Below are 20,222 nucleotides of genomic sequence, written 5' to 3' on the forward strand. Positions count from 1 at the left end.
GTAGCTCCGTTAGGAGTTGCAGAAAGTCCGGAAACCATTCCACGTGATGCCATAGTGGAGCTATGAGGGTCATTGAGAGATTGACTGAAGTTTTGGTCATGTTGAGCACCCTCCTCATCAGACAGAACGGGGGAAAGGCGTAAACGTCGATGTTGTCCCACCGTTGTTGGAAAGCATCTTGCCAGAGAGCATTGGGATCTGGGACTGGGGAGCAGTACAGCGGAAGCTTGAAGTTCAGCGCTGTTGCGAACAGATCCACAGTCGGAGAACCCCACAAAATCAGGACTTTGTTGGCTACTAGATGATCCAAAGACCACTCGGTACTCACTATCTGAGACGCTCTGCTTAGATTGTCAGCGAGCACATTCCTTTTGCCTGGAATGAAGCGTGCCGATAGTGGAATCGAGTGGGCTTCGGCCCATCTCAGTATCTCTACTGCAAGATGGGATAGCTGCTTCGAAAAGGTACCCCCTTGTTTGTTGATGTAAGCCACTATTGCGGTGTTGTCGCTCATCACCACCACAGAGTGACCCGTCAGGTATTGTTGGAACTGTTGAAGGGCCAGGAAGACGGCCTTCATCTCTAGGAGATTTATATGGAGGTACTTTCTGATTCTGACCACAGGCCTGAGGTCCTGTGGTACAGTACGTGGGCCCCCCCCTCCCCCTTTCTTTGAAGCGTCCGAAAACAGCATCAAATCCAGGGGGAGGACGAGAAGATCCACTATTCTTCGTAAGTTCTCGTCTGTCACCCATCACTGGAGGTCCGTCCGTTTTGCAGGTCCCATAGGGATCAGGACGTCCAGGGAATCGTAACCTTGATTCCACCGGGACTTGAGTCGCCACTGGAGGGATCTCATCCTGAGGTGACCGTTGGGAACTAGACGAGCCAATGATGAAAGGTAACCGAGGAGACGTAACCAAGATTGGGCTGGAAGTTCTTCTCGTCTGAGAAAAGGGCCTGCGACCTTCCTCGGCCTTGCTATCCTGTCGTCTGATGGGAAGGCTTTGTGGAGATTGGTGTCTATAATCATGCCTAAGTATACCAGTCTTTGAGTGGGAAGCAGAGAGGACTTCTCGAGATTTACCATGATCCTCAGATCCTGGCAAAGTCTCTTGAAGTTTGTTCTGGTGTTGAAGAAGGGATGACACCGAGTCTGCTAGGATCAACCAGTCGTCCAGATAACGGAGGAGATGGATGCCGATCCTGTGTGCCCACGAAGATATTAGGGTGAAAACACTGGTGAAAACCTGTGGTGCTATGGAGAAACCGAAACACAGCACCTTGAACTGGTACTCTTTGTTGTCTAGGCTGAATCTTAAGTACTTCCTTGAAGACCGATGGATTGGGATCTGGAAGTACGCGTCCTTTGGATCCAGTGTAAACATGAAATCTTGTGGTCTCACTGCTAGTCTAACCGTGTCTGCTGTCTCCATGCTGAACAGAGTTTGTTTGACAAACTTGTTCAGGGCTTAGAGGTCGATGACTGGTCTCCAGCCTCCAGACGCCTTCTTTACAAGAAAGAGTCGACTGAAGAAGCCTGGAGACCCGTTTAGAACCTCTTGGAGAGCGCCCTTCTTCAACAGGGTCTTGACTTCTGCCCGAAGGGCTTGCCCCCTTGCTGATCCCATGGCAAGGGAGCTCAATGACACTGGATTCGTCGTCAGGGGAGGTAGAGATGTTGTGAACGGGACGCGATATCCCTGACTGATTACGGAAATCGTCCAGGAATCGGCCCCGAGTTGCTGCCACCTGTCTGCGCAACTTTGTAGGCATCCCCCCACTTGTGGACATGCAGGGGGACTGCCAATCCTAGCATTTGCGGCCTCAGCTGGTCCCTTTAGGATTCTTACCTCCTCTGGAAGACTTTTAGCCTTTCCTGTCCTTGACAGGAAAGGGCTTAGACACCGCTGTCTTCGCTGCTGCCGTTGGTTTCGTGGTCTTGGTCGGACGGGACTGCTGGGGTGCTGGAGGCATCCCGACGTTTCAGGATGGTGTTTGCCCACAAGTTCGAGACTTGCTGAGCCAGAAACTCGATCGTGCGAGTGCCTGAGAGGAGGAACGTCTCTATGGCTTTCCTGGTACGTTCTTTGGAGAAATCCTCAGAACGTATCAGGATACCTAAGGTCCCTAACCAGTTCGTGGCTTGCATAGCACACTTCGCAACCTTCTCCTGGTTAAGGATCTCGGTTGTCGAGAACGAGACCTGCCGGTTGGAGAGTCTCTCAAGAGGGACTCCCCTGGTAAGCTCTTCCAACAAATGGTGGAGAAGAAGAGCTAAACAAGGTTCCTCCAAGATCTCGAAGTACCTCCTTTGCTGTACGCGAGGAGGTGGGAGAAGCTTGTTGCCGGCACTGGAACGGTTGGAGGAGGACAACTCGGAGAGCTGTACAGCGATCTTGTCCCTGGTACTCTTAACCCCCTGAGACCAGGGCAGAGCCGCACTGGCCTTGGAAGGTTTTTGAGTGCCAAATACGCGGTCTAAGACCGTGTCCTTGCCCTCTCGAGGAGGGATCTCTGGGTCGGCAAACCCATTGAGAGCCCTTGCCAAAACGCATGCTCTGACTATTGTAGTTCTGCTCCTAACGATGGACTTGCAGCAAAGTCTCCTGTCCCCAAAGGCTCTTCTTGGGGAGATTCGCGAACTTCCTCCGAGTGGCTAGTTGGCTCCGTCCTAGGTCTTGTAGAGGACTTTGGTACCGTCTTCGAGTCCTTCGACTCCTTCCTGGGAAGGATGATGGACTCCAACATAGACGGTGGCAAGTTCTTTCCAGGCCCTACTCGGGAAGATTTCTCAGCGCGAGGTGGGGTTTCCCTCATTGGTGCGATGGGGGAACGTCTCACCTCACGTGATTCCCTGAGGACGGGAAGTACTCGTCCAACAGGGAAGGAGAGAAAGTCAGGGGGAGTGAAGGAACCTACCTCGAAGGCTTGCGTGGAGTCAACTTAGCTCTCGGAGAAGCTAACGCGTCCGAAACTCCTCTTTTTCTCTTCAGGGAAATAGAAACAGCCAAGGATCTGTGACCTAATTCAGAGAGAACAGGCCTGAAAGCCTGCGTAACCGCTCTGATTAGTGCACCGAACCATGGATGTTGACTGACAGTCGCGCTGTCAGACACTTCCTCTGGAGGGACAGGGATTGACGGATCCCTAGGAGGAGTTCCCAAAGGTGGGTTTGCCTGAAAAGAAAGAGGGATCCTGGACCTTTCTGGACGTTTCCCTTCCACCACAATGCGCGCTGTTATGCGTTTGCGGGGAGGGGAATGCGGCGATGGCGACCTTGCCGTGTGTTGTCCAGCAGCCTCGCGCGCGGGAGGGTATTGACGCTCTCGCAGGGCCACCGTAATGGTGCTAGCGATGGAGAATACCAGGGGTCGCGCGCGGGAGACTGCTGGCGCGCGCGTGCGCGGGAGACAGCTGATGCGCGCGCGGGGGTGATTGCGAGAGTGCGCAGAAGAATGATGGCGCGTAGGAGCGCGCGCGGGAGACTCTGGGTGCACAGGAGAGCAAGCAGGAGACTGATGGCGCGCAGGATCAGGGCGTTGAACACGCAGGCGTGCGGGCGAGAGTTCGCGCACCCCAGCAGATGCTGTAGGACGCGCGCACGCAGGAGAGATACCCCTGGCGCGCGGGTGCGCAGTTGAAGCTTGTGCACGTGGGCGCGCATCTACAGGAGAGAGTACGCGCAGGCGCGCGGGGCGCGTGCGTATCCTCGTGGGCGCGAGAAAGAGACTGCGCGTGTCGGCGCAATGGCGAGCGCTGGAGACAGCTGTTGGCGCATTGACGCTTAGAAGTCCCCTTCGACTTCCGAACAGCACCCAGATCCGAAGATCGTGGGCACGCAGGAGAGATGATTGCTGTGTGTGGGCGCTGGCGCGCGGGAGAGTACTAGCGCGCAGGAGATCGCTTTAGTATAAGAGAGCGCTGGCGCACAGGAGAGCGTTGGCGTGCAGGAGAGCGTTGTCGCGCAGGAGAGCGCTGACGCGTAGGAGGTTGATGGCACGCAGTAGCGCCCTGACGCGCAGGTGAGCGCTGGTGCGCTACCTCAGGCAAAGCCTGGCGCGCAGGAGAACGTTGGCGCACATGCCCATCATCAGCATGGCGCGTGAGAGACGTATGCGCGATGGCGCATACTCCCTTGATGCAACGTATTAGGGTTCGATGCCTGACAAGCATGTAAGTCAGGTTTTGTAGGTGCATAGCGCGCATCTGCCCTCGGGAACGGCGACGGCAGGTCGGCAGGTCTGACGGGTGGAAGGTCAATGTGTCCTATGATAGGACGACCTTCCACCGAAGGAGATCATAAACGATCCGCTGTGAGGTCCAGGACCAGAGCAGGAACAGTCGGGGATCGCTGACGAGGCTCCTCTGTGGCGGACTGCAACGAAGATGATAAACCAAAGAGGCGCCTCCTCACCGCAGGTGAAGGAAGGCCTCTCTGGCGAAGGGGAAGGCGAGCCTTGCGATGAATACGCCCTCCGGGGGCCGTTGGATCAGCAAGCTGACCTTCTGCAGTCCTGTGAAGAGGAGTCTCTGTAAGTGAACTCCCCCGAGGGGAAGAAACACTAGCAGGAGAGACTGTTGGACTTAGTTTCTCCCTCGCTGGTTGAGCAGGATTGGGAGAAACTAAGCCTACAGCTACTGCGGGATTTGAAGTGGCAGAGGTATTAGGAGGTATTGGATACCTCTGACAACACAACATCGACAATCGACAGAGGATTAACCTCTGCCAGAGTCGGCGATTGCTTGACAGCGGCACCCAATCGGATGTAGTCAAGTAATGCTTCCTAGGAGGGCGAACCCTCGAGCCCCAAGGAAGACCAAAGCTGCAAAAGATGGGTTAGTGACACATCGTCCCCCGGGGGGAGAGGTGGAGCTGCCTCGCTAGGGGAGGCAACGCCATCTCTCGAACCCCGAGCTTGGAAAACAGTACCATGGTCTACGTAACCACTCGATGGTCTCTCGAAAGAGACCGACCGAGTGGGAGCTTCGGAGGAGGTTTGGGCAATGGAATAAGAGTCCTTGGGTTTTTCTCCTTTCAAAGAAACCTTCGAAGGAGAAATATCCCGCCTGGACTTCTTCATACGTCGCCTACACTCACCACACTTATTACCACTGTCACACCGTTGGCCTCTACAGTAAGGGCAAAGGGTGCGAGGGTCTGTCTCGACCATCGACATGAATGTTCCACAGGGGCGGTCTGGAAATCCAGGGCAGGTGCGCATAATCGCAAAGGCCAACTTCACACACAAACCTGTCACAAAGAGAAAACAAAAAAACATCAATGGCTACTAATGAGTGGCGAGGATGACAGCGGACACGTCCAACTACCATCCGAGCCGAGAGCAAAGTGAGCTCAAGCACAGGTGTGTGTGACGGGGGGGAGGGGGTAGCAAGCTACCCTCCCCTACCCCCGCTAACTAGCAGTGGTGGTAGTAAACCCTCGTTAAATTTTAATGGCTCATCATTTCAGCTATTCCAAAAGTAATACCCCTATTGAATAGCGTGGTTTGTATTTCACTTACGGCACAAACTAGGGATCTACTAACACCCCTAAAATTGTGGGCATAGGGTCTACAATCTCTTTGAGGAGTCAGGAATCAATGCTCGTTCGATGACCTGATGAATTCAAACTGAGATCGTCATCTTGGTGACTCTCCTCTTGACCCTGCACGTGCTTACAAAAAGTCATTTGACGTGCAGTCGAGCTCTGGTAATTCTTTTGAGATCCCACCTTATCGCTCTAACAGGACATAATGACAGTTGATCAGGATAATCGGTCACATGACGGAGATGCGAAATTCTGAAGGGCCCGAACCTAGATTCCGCTACAGCCAGATTCTTAGTCCTTGAAACGAACTTGGGAACGAAGTTGAACGTTACCTGCTGCCAGCCTCCTTCCCCTTGAATGGGCTATGTTGTGTAAGAGACCATGCAACTCGCTGACTCTCTCGACAGAGGCCCGAACAAGAAGGAGAGCCATCTTAAGGGTAGTCACTATCTGAGGACTGATGCAGCAGTTCATAAGGTTCTCCTTTCAGGGATTGTAGTACTTGAATTACATTTCAAGGAGGTGATCTGACTTCTGACTGGGGCAGGTACTGTAAGCTCAAAAATCCCAATGAGGAGAGACGATTCCATCATGGAGGAAATATTAATTCTGCTCAGTCTAAAGACAAGGATTAAGGCAGAGTTTTTCCTCCCTGAGGTACAGCAAGATAGTGGCATCGAGAGGAGAGACTCCTTTCATGACACCAACCACAAAAGGGAGCAAACTTTGCCTGATAGACAGCAATAGATGCCTTACTTAAGTACCCAGACATCTTTTTCCCCACTGCGTGCAAAAAGCCTCTCTGCGAAAGGAAATGCTGGATAATTTCCAAGGGTGAAGTCATAGGGAAGCAACTGCTCTGTGGGATCTTTCAGCGCATGAATGTTTGAGACGATCGGGAAGGGGAAGAAGTTCCCTCGGTACTTCTGTAAAAATACGTAGATGGTTTGGATACCATTCTGCTTGCTGCCAGAGCGGAGCTACTAGGGACATCGATAGGTCTTGCGATGCCTTCACCTTGTTAATAAGTCTCCTTATCAGACAGAAGAGAGGAATGCATAGAGGTGCATGTTATCCCATTTATGTTAGAAGGCATCCTGCAGAGATGCCTAGGGATTCAGTACTAGTGAGCAGTACAATGGAAGCTTCATGGTCATGGACATCGCGAACAGAGCAATTATCGGCAAACCCCACAAAATCAAAACTTCCTTGGCTATCCGTGGAAGCAAAGAACACTCGGAGCTAACTATCCGAGACCTCCAGCTTAGATTGTTGGCAAGGATGTTTCTCTTGACCAGAATGAATCTGGCCGATCGAGTTGTCTTCTGTCTATCTTATTATTTCCACAACTAGAAGGCATAGTTGCTGTGAAAAAGTACCTCCTTGTTGCCACTACCGTCATGTTGTCGCTCATCAATACCACGGACTGTCCTGACTACTGGAAGTGCTTGAGTGCCACAAAAGCTGTACTCAATTCTAGGAGGTTTATATGGCCCTGCCGATAGGAATCGAACTGCAGTCCGGACGCCATGTGTTGCAACAGGCGAGATCCACCCTTCTTTAGATGCATCTGTGAAAAGCACCAAATCTGGGGGAGGAGAGAAAAGATCTACTCCCCCTGAGGAGGTTGGTATCCTCTATCCACCAACTCTGATTTCTCTTTAGCTCTGATGCTACTGGGACTAGGACGTCTGGAGGATCCCTGTGCTGGAACCAAAAGGTTTTCAGCAGCTACTAGCGAGCAGGCAAGCGGTGGTGCGCAGGTGAGCGCTGTCTCTTTGGCAAGAGCTGGTGCATTGGTGAGCATTGGATCTGAGAGTGCAAGTGCGCAGAAGAGCACTGGCGAGCAGGCAAGCGCTGGTGCGCAGGTAAGTGCTGGCTCTTTGTCAAGAGCTGGCGCATTGGCGAGCGCTGGATCTGAGAGCGCAAGTGCGCACGAGAGCGTTGGTGCGCAGTAGGGCGCCGTGCAGGGTGTTGTGCAGACTCCCAAGAATGCGCAGAAGCACGCGAGCGTGGGCGAGAACTTGCGGAAGAGTGTTGACATGCGCTCGCGCAGAAGAGTGCTGGCGCACCCACTCGTACAAAAGACTGGTCGCTCACGCAGAAGACTACTGTTGCGCCAGTTCGCACAGAAGACTGCTGGCGCGCGCTTGCGGATGAATGCTGGCTCGCGCTTGTGGATGAATACTGGCGCGCTTGCGGATGAATGCTGGCTCGCACTTGCGGATGAATGCTGGCACGCACGCACGCGGAAGACTGCAGGCGCGCAGCCGGAATATTGCTAGCGCACGAGCGGAAGACTGCTGGCTCGCACAGGAGAGAGCTGGCGTGAGAGTTCGTTGGCACGCAGGAGAGCGCTGGCGCGTAGGACAATGATGGCGCAAGCACGCAGACACGTAAAAGAGCGCTGGCGCGCACGAGCACACTGGCGCGTAGGAGAGCGCTGGCGCTCAAGAGACCAAAGTTCCGCGGGCGCGCACCAAGGTTTTGGTGAGCTCTGTTGCGCTGGCGATCGTAGGTTGGCTGGTGAGCGCTGGCGAAATGGCAAACGCTACTCTCTGTGGCAAGGTTACACTGGTAGGTCGGGAGGTAAGCTGCCAGGATGATCAGGAACTGGGATGTGCCCTTTGGAAGGGCGAACACCCACCGATGGAGATCGCGAACGATCAGAGTCTGGGACCGAAGTCCGAGGACTAGCTGCAGCGTTGGCAGGAGAAGGACCAGGAATAGATGACACCTATGAGGGCCGGTGGACCAGCAAGCTAACCTTCAGCAGTAGCAATTCTCCGAAGAGGAGTCTCTATGAGTCTCTACGATGGGCACGCAAATTAAAGAAATGCTCACGCACAGGCGCGCAGGCGTGCCGAATGCGCGCGGGGAACCATTGGTGTCCGTGTGTGGAACGATCGTCAGCGCTAGCCCGTGTGCACGAGCGTAAATGCGCGCGTGTGCTTGTGCGCTAGGTTGAAGGATCAGCTGACAGGACGATCAGGAACTGGGATGTGTCCCAAAAGGGAGGGCATCCCCTGAAGAGGACCAAGGCAGGTCTGCTTCAGCAAAGAGCCGACGATCAACGCTGGAAGTACTGCTTGATACTCCAAGGAGTGGTTACTAGGAGGGACCTCTCCCGTGAACGGGAGAGGTGCCCTTCGTAGAGGAGACTTGGAGACCCCGCAGGCTGAACCACTGGTGAATGCCTGCGATCTGTCAGGAAAAACTCCAACGATGTGCGCCGCAACAGGATTCGGGCGCACAGATGTGCGCTGTTTAGATGGGAGCGCAACTGGAACCTTGCACGCAACTGGAAGCGTGCGAACAGGATTGCGCAATTTGGATGGAGAGTCCAGAGGTACCTAACGTAGCCTGAGTTGCGAGACCCCGAAGGGTCAGCACAACGAGGAACCGAAGTTTCCCTGTCACTAAACACCGAAGTGTAGGAGTGACTAAAGTTACGAGAGCCCAAGGGTTCTGCGTAACTAATGTTACGAGACCCCGAAGGTTCACCGTAACGAGAAACCGAAGTTTCCCTGTCACTAAACACCGAAGTGTTAGAGACTGAACAGCAAGCTGTTCTAATCAGGAACAATCCTCCGAAGAGGAGTCTTTATGAGTGGCCTCTCTCGCGAACGAGAGAGGTGAACACTTCGTAGAAGAGACTGGTGAAGGTGCCCCTAAGGGCCGTTGGATCAGCAAGCTGACCTTATCCGGAACAATCCTCCTAAGAGGAGTCTCTTTGAGTGTCCTCTCCCGCAAACGAGAGAGGTGACACTTCGTAGAAGAGACCTATCAGGAGCAAACCTCCGAAGAGGAGCCCTTAAGAGTGGCCTCCCTCGTGAACGAGAGAGGTCACAAAACTGATATAGTAGCTGCCCAGCCCCTTGAGCATAGCTACAGAAGCAACTGCTCAGCCCCAAGAGCATAGTCACATCAAGTTCCATGGCCGGCCTTGCAACCGCTACGAGCATGGTTACAAGAGCGGTCGCTCAGCACCAAGAGCATAACCGCCTAAGGGTCAGGAAGACCCATCCAGGAATATTAAGGTATGAGAAGTTCCCCCTCTGCAGCGGGAAGATCACACCTGGGAAGGGAACCTCCCTCGGAAGGGAAGTTACCTAACCCCAGTTACCTTATCGTTTTAAGATGAACTGAAGAGCTGACAGTTGTCACGGGAGACCTTCTAAGAGAAGGGATAACGCCCATGACGATGTCCTAGAGAGACGGCAGCGACAGCAGACTCCCCAGGCATAAACAAGACATGTTCATAAATACAGTAGTAAGAACCACTGACCCCCGAAGGAAAGTGTTCTCCAGAAACTGAAAAGTCAAAAATACAATTAGATTTCATTAAAAAATAATTGAGACAAATAAAACAGAATAGCAACTCAGCCCGCAACGGGAAAGAAGCTACCGTAGTAGTACGCAGTAGTAGTAGTAGTAGTAAGGGGTGAACGACCTCGAGTAGGGAGAGAGAGACCGTAGTCAAACTAGACTCCCACATGCCCTTCGCTGAGGATCCAAGTTCTCCGTAGGAAAGGAGGAACAGCGAAGAAAACCGAAGAAAGTCCAGCGAGGACGAGTCCCTACGGCGACCAAATTATCGGAAGCCGAAGGAACAACCGAGGACCAAGGGAGAGACCGCACCCCATGAAGTGAAACCGTGGACCGTGGTGGCCTAGAACTACGCCGGAGTTTCACTCTCCGTTGTCGTACACTACACACATGGCACAAACACTGAAAAGGAAACTTACTATATTCTATACACAAATATATACATAAACACAACGAATGTTTATATATATATTAAGTATAAGAAAAAGTAAGTAAAGACTTAAGTATTAATGGCTGTCAAAGCGAGGGTGGGAGCAGACACATCCGCTCACCGCCCGAGCCAAAAGTAAAATGAAGCACACACTAGTGTGTGTGAGGGGGGGGGGGGGGTAGCACGCTGCCCTTCCTCCCCCCCCCCCCCCCCCCCGCTATCTAGCGGTGAGGTAGTAAACCCTCATTAAATTTCTAATGGCTTGTCATTCAGATACGCCGAAGTAATTACCCCATGTAAATAGCGTGGTTTGTATTTCAGTTACGGAACAAAGTGTTTTTTATCTTCCTTTTTCACGTGTTGTTTTCTGTGTTTATAATCATGGGTCCTAAAAAGCTTAGTTTCGGTTCAGGAACCAGTAGTAGTGGTGAAAAAAGGAAGAAGTCAATGCTTTCATTAGAACTAAAGCAAGAAATAATAGAAAAGCATGAGCGAGGTGTACGTGTTAGCGATCTGGCTAAACAATATGGCCGGAATATATCTACGATCTCAACGATCATAAAACAGAAGGCAGCCATTAAAGCAGTGAAACCTTCGAAGGGGATCACGATTATTTCCAAACGTCGTAGCCCTACCCTTGAAGAGATGGAATGCCTTTTGTTAATATGGATCAAGGACAAGGAGATTGTTGGCGATATGATCACTGAAACGATCATTTGTGAGAAGGCCAGCGCTATCTAGTGACTTGAAGGCGGCGGGTTCTGGGGGTGACGCAGGGGAGAGTTCAGCCGATCCTACGACGGAGGAATTCAAGACGTTTCGAGGTTGGTTCGAGAAATTTAGGAAACGGACCGGGATTCATTCAGTTGTTCGGCATGGAGAAGCTTCGACTTTGAACACCAAGGCTGCTAAAGACTTTGTTAAAAAGTTCGAAAGCATCGTGGCGGAGGAAGGTTACGTAGAGCAGCAGGTGTTCAACTGTGATGAAACCGGTCTGTTTTGGAAAAAGATGCATAGTCGAACGTACAGTGATACCTCGGTACTCGACCATAATCCGTTCGAGATCCGTGTTCGACCTCCGATTTGTTCGAGTACCGAATTTTTTTTCCCCATAAGAAATAATGGTATATATTCTATTCCGTTCCCAAGCACTCGAACAGGCCCAAAATATTAATAAAACGTGTACCTAAACAACAATAATTATCTAAATGTGTATGAAATTGGTCAGAAAATCCTATAAAACAATTTTAAACCATTTACTGTACTAAAATAAAACAATTTTAAACCATTTTCTGTACTGTAGTGAACATACCTTTGAGCAGCGGTTCGATGGCATACAGGGATGGATGTGGAGAGGATGGAAGGGGGAGGTTACTGCTTGGAAGGAGAGTCCCCTTCCATGATGTGGCGGGGTAGTTCTCCTTCAGGAGTTGTTTCTCTCTCCAATGAAAGGGTGGGCAGATCTATTTCAGGGGTTTCTTCTCTTCTTTGTCTCTTCTTTGGAGGAGAAACAGGCTTTGATGTAGCAGCTTTCTTTTCTTTTGTGAAAAACTGGTCTATTGTTAATTGTTTCTTCCTCCTCTGCAGTATTCTTCGAAAATGATACATGACACTATCATTAAACATATGCACTGCCCGGTTTGCTACTGCAATTTCTGGGTGGTATTTTTCAGCAAAAGCCTGCACATCTGCCCACTTGGAACAAATTTCATTGATGAGAGAACTTGGAACATCCTCCCTTACCTCATCCTCTTCTGAAGATTCCTGCTCCACAATCAGATCCTGCTGCTGTTGTTGTTGCAGGTGCAACAATTCCTCCACAGTCAACTCGGTAGAATGGCTTTCTACAAGCTCATCAATATCATCCTTGTCGACCTCAAGCCCCAAACTCCTGCCCATGACAACAATTTCCTCAACGACATCAGTGTCATCAGAAATTACAGGGGTAGCAGTGCTTGGACCCGCCTCTGGTTGGAAACCTTCAAACTCCCTCTCTGTGACACATGATGGCCACAGCTTACGCCAGGCAGAGTTCAATGTCCTATAGGTCACACCTCGCCAAGCTTGGTCAATCATGTTAACAGAGTTGAGGATGCTGAAGTGTTCCTTTCAGAATTCCTTTAGGGTCAACTTCGTGTCACTGGTCACTTCAAAACACTTTCTGAAAAGGGCCTTGGTATAGAGTTTTTTGAAGTTTGAAATGACCTGTTGGTCCATGGGCTGGAGTATGGGAGTAGTATTGGGGGGCAAGAATTTGATTTTGATAAAGCTGTATTCTTCTTTCAAGTCATCCTCGAGACCTGGAGGATGTGCAGGAGCATTGTCCATAACCAGAAGACATTTCATTGGCAAGCTCTTTTCAATGAGGTAAGCCTTAACCTGGGGGGCAAACACTTCGTTTATCCACTCAGTAAAGAATTGTCTTGTGACCCAAGATTTAGTGTTCGAGCGCCACATAACTGGTAGTGCACTTTTACAAATATTATTTCGTTTGAACACCCGGGGGTTGTCCGAGTGGTACACTAACAAGGGTTTGATCTTGCAATCGCCACTTGCATTTGCACACAGCAACAATGTTAGCCTATCTTTCATTGGCTTGTGACCTGGCATCTTCGTCTCGTCCTTGGTAATGTACGTATTGGCTGGCATTTTCTTCCAAAATAACCCAGTCTCATCACAATTAAAGACTTGTTGTGCGATCAAATTTTGTTCATTTATGTACCGATCGAATTCCCCCACGTATTTATCGGCTGCAATTTGATCCGAACTAGCTGCCTCCCCATGCCTAGTAACACGATGAATACCTGTTCTATTACGAAACTTTTCAAACCAACCCCTGCTCGCTTTAAATGTAAATGAATCACTTTCACTGGTACTCGGACTTTTCTTCACTAATTCTTCATAGATATGCAACGCTTTTTCACAAATGAACGCTTCACTAACACTTTCCCCGGCCAACTGTTTTTCTTTAATAAATATTAAAAGCAACTTTTCCATCTCCTCAATCACTTGTGGCCTTTGCTTAGTTACCGCCGTAACTCCCGTTGCAACATTCGCCTTCTTAATCATTTCTTTATGCTTTAAAAACGTAGAAATGGTCGACTTCGCCATTCCGTATTCTACCGCTAAATCGGACACTCGTACACCATTCTCATATTTCGCTATAATTTCCTTCTTCAACTCGATCGTTGTTCTCACTGTTTTCCTCTTCTCCTTCCCCTTAACACTCATTACTTTCTTGGGACTCATTATGAAAGCTAAAAAAGCAATTAAAAGCACTGAAAATCACTAAATCACAACGAATGCTGATCGCGCGTTGTCTGAGTGACGCTCTCGAGAGAACTGATGCTTCCCGAACAAGCGAGAGTGGCCGAGATGGCGCGATCATCACAAAGCCCATGCGGTCGTCACGTGTTCGGCTGGTCGAGTACCGAATTTTTGGTCGAGCACCGCAGCAAAAATTTCTCGAAAATTTTGGTCGAACTCCGAATTGTTCGAGTATAGAGTCGTTCGACTACCGAGGTATCACTGTACATTACCGCCGAAGAGAAGAAAATGCCTGGACATAAGCCAATGAAGGATCGGTGGACTCTTGCGCTTTGTGCCAACGCCAGCGGGGACAGCAAAATTAAGCCTTTATTAGTTTACCATTCCGAAAACTCTAGGGCATTTAAAGCACATAGAATTAATAAAGACCTGCTACATGTTCTATAGCGTTCTAATTCTAAGGCTTGGGTTACTAGGCATATCTTTGTGGAATGGGTAAACGTAGTTTTCGGCCCTGCTGTCAAGAAGTATCTTCAGGAGAGGAATTTGCCTTTGAAGTGCTTGCTTTGTTTGGACAATGCACCCGCTCACCCCCCCCCCCGGACTCGAAGATGATATCATCGACGAATACAAATTCATCAAAGTGTTGTATCTTCCACCGAATACCAACCTATCCTCCAGCCCATGGACCAGCAAGTCATCTCTAATTTTAAGAAGCTGTACACCAAGCACTTATTTAAGCAGTGCTTTAATGTCACGCAAGCACCAACTTAACTTTGCATGAATTTTTGGAGGAGCCACTTGGGAGGGAGTAACTCGTCGGACCCTGAATTCAGTTTGGAAGAAGCTTTGGCCTGATGCTGTTGCTTCCAGAGATTTCGAAGGTTTTGGCCCCGAGAATGAACCTGTGCTTGCCGCCGAGGAAGACGTCGAAGAGATTGTATCCCTTGGCAAGTCCATGGGTCTGGAGGTGGATGAAGATGACATCACCAAACTTGTCGATGAGCAGCTTGGGTTCCCTCCTGGGAGGAATACAGGACCAACGACGACGTTTGAGGGCTCCTCTCTGCTCCCACCTGGGACGATTCTCCAGCGCGAGGTGGGGTTTCTCCCATTAGTGCGATGGGAGAACGCCTCACCTCGTCTGATTCCCCCAAGGACGGAAAATGCTCGTCCACGGGAGAGACAGAGAAAACGTCTGGGGGGGAGAGGGAGCTTTCCTCAAGGATGTCCAAGGGGACAGCTTGACCCTCGGAGAAGTAACCACAGTTTCTACTCCTCTCTTTCTCTTCAGTGGGGTCGGAGCCGCCATAGTTTTGAGCCCCATCTCAGCAAAGGTAGGTTTGACAGCCTGCACAACAGCTCTGATGAGGGATGCAAACCATGGCTGCTTACTGCTGTCAGAGACTCCCTCTGAAGGGAAGGGGATCGGGTGATCCTTAGGAGTAGACACAACTGCTGGACCTGCCTGGAAGGAAAGGGGAGAAGAAGAAAGTTGGTTCCAGGACCCATCTGGCGATTTCCCTTCCTACTGCGAGCGCGCTGGTCTGCGCTTGAGGAGAGGGTGGGGGAACGTGAGGATGACCTGGCTGCTCTCGTTCCTGTAGGCTCACGTGGTGGCTCGCGCGGTCGCTGTGCCCCCAGATCGCGATGGAATCCTACTACGATCGCGCTCGGGCGATCAGTCACGCGCGCGCGTGCGGGCGCGTGAGCGCGGGGATGATGGCGAGGGTGCACATGGGTGCGCGGGCGAGCGATGGCGTGTAGGAGAGTGACTGCGCACAGGAGAGGGTGCGCGCGGGCGCGTAGGGGATCTCCGGGATGGCGAGAGGGCGCGTAGGCGTAGGAGCGCGCGAGCGCTCAGGAGATCGAGGGCGCGCAGAAGCGTGATCCGAAGAATCAGAAAGCGCAGGCGGAGGTGCAAGGATTGCACTCGTGGAGGAGATGGTTCGCGAGCGAGGCGAGCACCCATGCGCAGGGGTGTGCCCCATAGCGCGTGGGCGAACAGGAGGGCGCGCAGCAGGATCTGGTCTCTGCGTGCGATGGCGCGTAGGCGATGGCTGACGCTGAAGAGAAGGAGATGCTTTAGTCTTCCTTCTTGTGCCCAGATCCGGAGATCGTGGGCGCACAGACGAATGATGGCGTGCAGGCAAACAGTGACGCGCATGAGAGGAGCTCTGGCGAGCAGAAGATCGTGGGCGCGCGGGGTGCGCATCAGGATGAGGGTGCGCTGCTGTACGCTGGCGAACAGGAGCGCGTAGGTGAGCGCTGGCGAGCAGGTGAGCGCTGGCGAAGGATGGCGTGCAGGCAAACGATGACACGCATGAGAGAAGCGCTGGCGAGCAGAAGATCGTGGGGGCGCGGGGTGCGCATCAGGATGAGGGCGCGCTGCTGTACGCTGGAGAACAGGAGACCTCTGGCGAGCAGGAGAGCGCTGGCGCGCAGGTGAGCGCTGGCGCGCAGGTGAGCGCTGGCGAGCAGGTGAGCGCTGGCGAGCAGGTGAGCGCTGGCGAGCAGGTGAGCGCTGGCGAGCAGGAGAGCAGGAGAACGATGGAGAGAAGTCTCAGCTGCAGGAGGTCTCTGGGGCGTTGTCTCCGAAGATGAAGTTCTACGTAGAGAAGGCTTCACCGCAGGAGAAAGTTGAAGCGCAGGGGATACCTGGCGCTTATGCCCCGAAGGGACCGGTGCCCGTTAGAAAACGGGATGCGTGGGCGCCCAACGCGCGTCAGCAGCCATGAACGGAGACGGCAGGTCCGAAGGTCTGGCAGGCGAAGGAGAACGATCGGCAGAGAGGTCCAAAAATGCAACTGCAACGGTCGAAGCACAGCGAGGAGGATCCTCTGCTGGGAACTACGATGGCGAAGAGCCGAAGAGGCGCCTCTTAACTCCCTTGTGAGGAGAAGGAAGACCTCTACGGCGAAGGGGAAGGCAAGCCTTCCGACGGATACGTCCTCTAGGGGCGGCAGGCAGACCATCATCAGTCCTCCGAAGAGGAGTCTCTGTCAGTGAACTCCCCCGAGGGGGAGAATCACCTGCAGGAGAGACCGTAGGAAATAGCTCCTCCCCTGAAGGCTGTTCGGAGGGAGAAACTAAGCCTTCAGCTGCATTGGGAACCAAGGCAGGGGTTTGACCCAACTCGTTGGAGGCCCCTGCCACAACAATGTCGACGGTAGACAGAGGGTCAACCTCCGCTATCACCGGCGACTGTTTGACAGCAGCCCCCAACTGGATTAAGTCAAACAGGGCTTCCCTGGAGGGCGAGCCCTTAAGCCCCAAGGAAGCCCAAAGCTGCAACAAATCATCATTATTCACAGAATTATACGATAAATCCTCCCCCGAGGGAGGAGGAGGAGCTGCCTTGCTATGGGAGGCAACTCCCTCTCCCGAACCCCGAGGTCGGTCAACAAAAGAACAGCTTACGCTACCACTCGACGGTCTCTCGGAAGAGGCCGCTCGAGCGGGAGATTCGGAGGAGGTTCGGGCTACGGAAGAAGAGTCCCTGGATTTTTCTTTCTTCAAGGAAACCCTTGAAGGAGAAATGTCCCTTTTGGACTTCTTCTTCCGGCGCCGGGAAAACCTCTCCCACTGGGAGGTAGACCACTCCCTACACTCACTGCAAACTTTGTCCTTGTCACACCGTTGACCCCTGCAGAACGGACATAAGGTGTGAGGGTCAGTTTCGACCGCCGACATGTAAGTGCCACAAGGGTGGTCAGGTAATCCGGGGCACTTCCGCATAATGGTAGAGGGCAACTTCCAAACACACACTGAAAGAAAAAGCAAAAAGATTAAGGCTGTCAATAAGCGAGGGTGTGAGCAGACGCGTCTGTTCATCACCCGAGCCAAAAGCAAAGTTAGCTATTCACCGGGGTGTGAGGGGGGGGAGGGGTAGTTAGCTACCCCTCCCTAACTAGCGAGAGGGTAGTAAACCCTCGTTAAAAATCTAATGGCTCGTCGTTTCAGCTACGCCGAAAGTAATACCCTAATTAAATAGCGTGGTTTGTATTTCGGTTACGGAACAAATATGTTTTGGTATTAGTTTTTTTCATATTTCTGACCATTCCTATTTCTGCAAAGTGTTCGTTTTCGGGAGGTGCTGCAAGTTTAAACTTTTGAAGTTCCACTGATTCAACTACCCGATTTGGGAGATTATTCCACAACTTGGTCACAGCTGGAATAAAACTCCTAGAATACTTGTGTAGTATTGATCCTCATGATGGGGAAGGCCTGACTATTAGAATTAACTGCCTGCCTAATATTACGAACAGGATAGAATTGTCCAGGGAGATCTGAATGTAAAGGATGGTCAGAATTATGAAAATTTACTTCAAGTCTAGCGCGACTAGACGTTAAGCAACGCTTGGGGGAATCTTCTTCTATCTAGCTCGTTACACCATTCCATTGTCGGTCTTCCACACTTCCAACTTTGATGTCCTTTCTGTCTGTCTTTATTGTTATGTTCTGTATACGTGGCAAAATGCTTGTTTTTTATTGGCTGGTTCTTTAAATTGTCTTGCTTGAGCGATTTTCATTATTTTATTGTTGTTATTGTTGGTATTATTATTACAATGAGCCCCACCCATCCAAGCTGGGTGGGATTCTATAGTAATATAACCGTATCGGGGTGTATGTATGATAGCAGCCACCTGTAAGCATTATTATAGCTAACTTAGAATACAGCAGTGTGAGGGGGGTCACACCCCCATTTAGGTATGTAGTTAAGGACACAGCTTATAGGTTAGGTTAAGGGGAGAAAGTTTGGTTTCATTGTAGTGAATTACATGGCAATGTAACCTAGGAAAAAAAACTACTGTTTCTAAACGAAAAAATTACGCTCTCTTCGAAAATGACATTCGTTCCCGTCGCAAATTAATAGTTTCAGAAATATATATACATCTATATCCTCCAATAATGGGGGACCCCCAGTGGGAACTCAGGGTTTTGGGTGGGGAAAACATACTGGGGAATCGATATATAAACGTAAAACAAGCCTTTTCTTCTCTATCATTACCTTCTTGAAATTATAATAACCGGAGGAAAATACAAAACAGTATATCTGGATAAACTTTGGAGGCGCCGTTACAAAGATTGTGGCATGAAAAAATACAGTAACCAGTGCTGCCGACGTCCGATGTAGATCAAATGTTATTTTGTGACCTGTCATACTACTAGGCTAGGCTAGGTTAGGTGGGTTTGTTAGGTTCTGTGCCCTTTTTGTACTTTTTATATATTGAGTAAAACTTATATGGGGACATTATTTAATATATGGAAATATCTATCATTACTATCTTTAGTAATGTCAACGTGCCGTTGGTAACTCTGTGTACCATACGTCAACGTTGGTAACACTGTATTATTGGTAACGTTGCTAATGTTATCGTTCGTTCGTAAGAGAAGTGACACCGTGCATCTCAAAGTTATCCGAACTGGTTGATCTGTTTGTTTCCGATTGAAATGAACATCAAATTTGCCTAATTCACGTTATTTACCATAGGAAGACAATTATATTTCGGTTCCCCAGTATGTTTTCCCCACCCAAAACCCCGAGTTCCCACTGGGGGTCCCCCATTATCGTGGGATATAGATGTATAGATATTTCTGAAACTATTCATTTGCGACGGAAACGAGTGTCATTTTTGAAGAGATCGTAATTTTTTCTATAAGAAACAGTAGTTTTATCCTAGGTTACATTGCCATGTAATTCCCTACAAAAGTACCGGGTCACCCCCCATTAGGTATGTAGTTAAGGACACAGCTTATAGGTTAGGTTAAGGGGAGAAAGTTTAGGTCCATTTTAAATCGAGGCATGAGGAACTGGCAGCTGATATACAAAGGCTCCACCGTCTCATACAATAACCCAATTTGGTTATACAAATAATGTCACCTTTCACCATTATACCCTATACTAGCATAGGGTAGTAACCTACAGTAGGTTGCCCTACATATTAAGAAGGTTAACTATTGCTTTTTGATACTTGATCATTAAACTTACCCCCTAATTCAACCGATATTGAGTCTGTTAAGAGTACGGACGGCATTATCAGAGTAATTAAACCTAATTCTTAAACAAAATAATGCACTTTAAATATACAAATGACGGTGTCTGGGAAACTTGTAACCAACTGATGTCAGTCGTCTTCTATTGAGTAAACAAAATAGTGGCGTCTTCTGTTGGACTCAAACACGCCGGCGTCTTTATTTTACACATATATTGATAAGCCTTTATAACACTAATAAGATATATTAATTAAATTTAGCCTTTTTAATATTAAACCATTTAAAACTTTAGTTATAATTTTACTTATATCTTACTGTACAATTTTTCTTCTCAGCCCTTGCAAGTAATCATAGAATGGCATTTTCTAATGTGATTGTATCCAAATAATGAAGAATCTCATTATTTCATAATTAGAGTTTTTGAAACTTTGCTTTATTCTCATATTGTTATTTTTAGTTAATTTAAAAGAATAATAATTAAAAATTATAACATGTATATGTTAAATTGCTTCGAACATTTAATATACATCTTTACATTATCACAGCAAAATAATGTAGTTATTGCACTCAAATTTCCATAGACTTAAAATGTGTAAACAGTTAATACTGTGCGCGGAACGTGTTAAAGATCTTAGGCTGGGTTCTGTA

At 49.9% G+C, this 20,222-nt stretch overlaps 1 protein-coding gene across 1 annotated transcript in view; it reads right to left on the reverse strand.

Annotated features, from left to right (window-relative positions):
* The window catches only part of LOC137625794 (metaxin-2-like), a 63,313-nt gene extending 43,584 nt beyond the window's left edge, over positions 1-19,729 (reverse strand). Inside the window, exon 1 of the mRNA XM_068356681.1 lies at positions 19,570-19,729. Coding sequence (XP_068212782.1) covers positions 19,570-19,615 — 46 coding nt within the window. The 5' untranslated portion in view covers positions 19,616-19,729. The remainder of the gene's footprint in view (positions 1-19,569) is intronic.
* Between the last annotated feature and the right edge of the window lie 493 nt (positions 19,730-20,222).

This window comes from Palaemon carinicauda, chromosome 32 (genome assembly GCF_036898095.1).
Source record: "Palaemon carinicauda isolate YSFRI2023 chromosome 32, ASM3689809v2, whole genome shotgun sequence".
Taxonomy (NCBI): domain Eukaryota; kingdom Metazoa; phylum Arthropoda; class Malacostraca; order Decapoda; family Palaemonidae; genus Palaemon; species Palaemon carinicauda.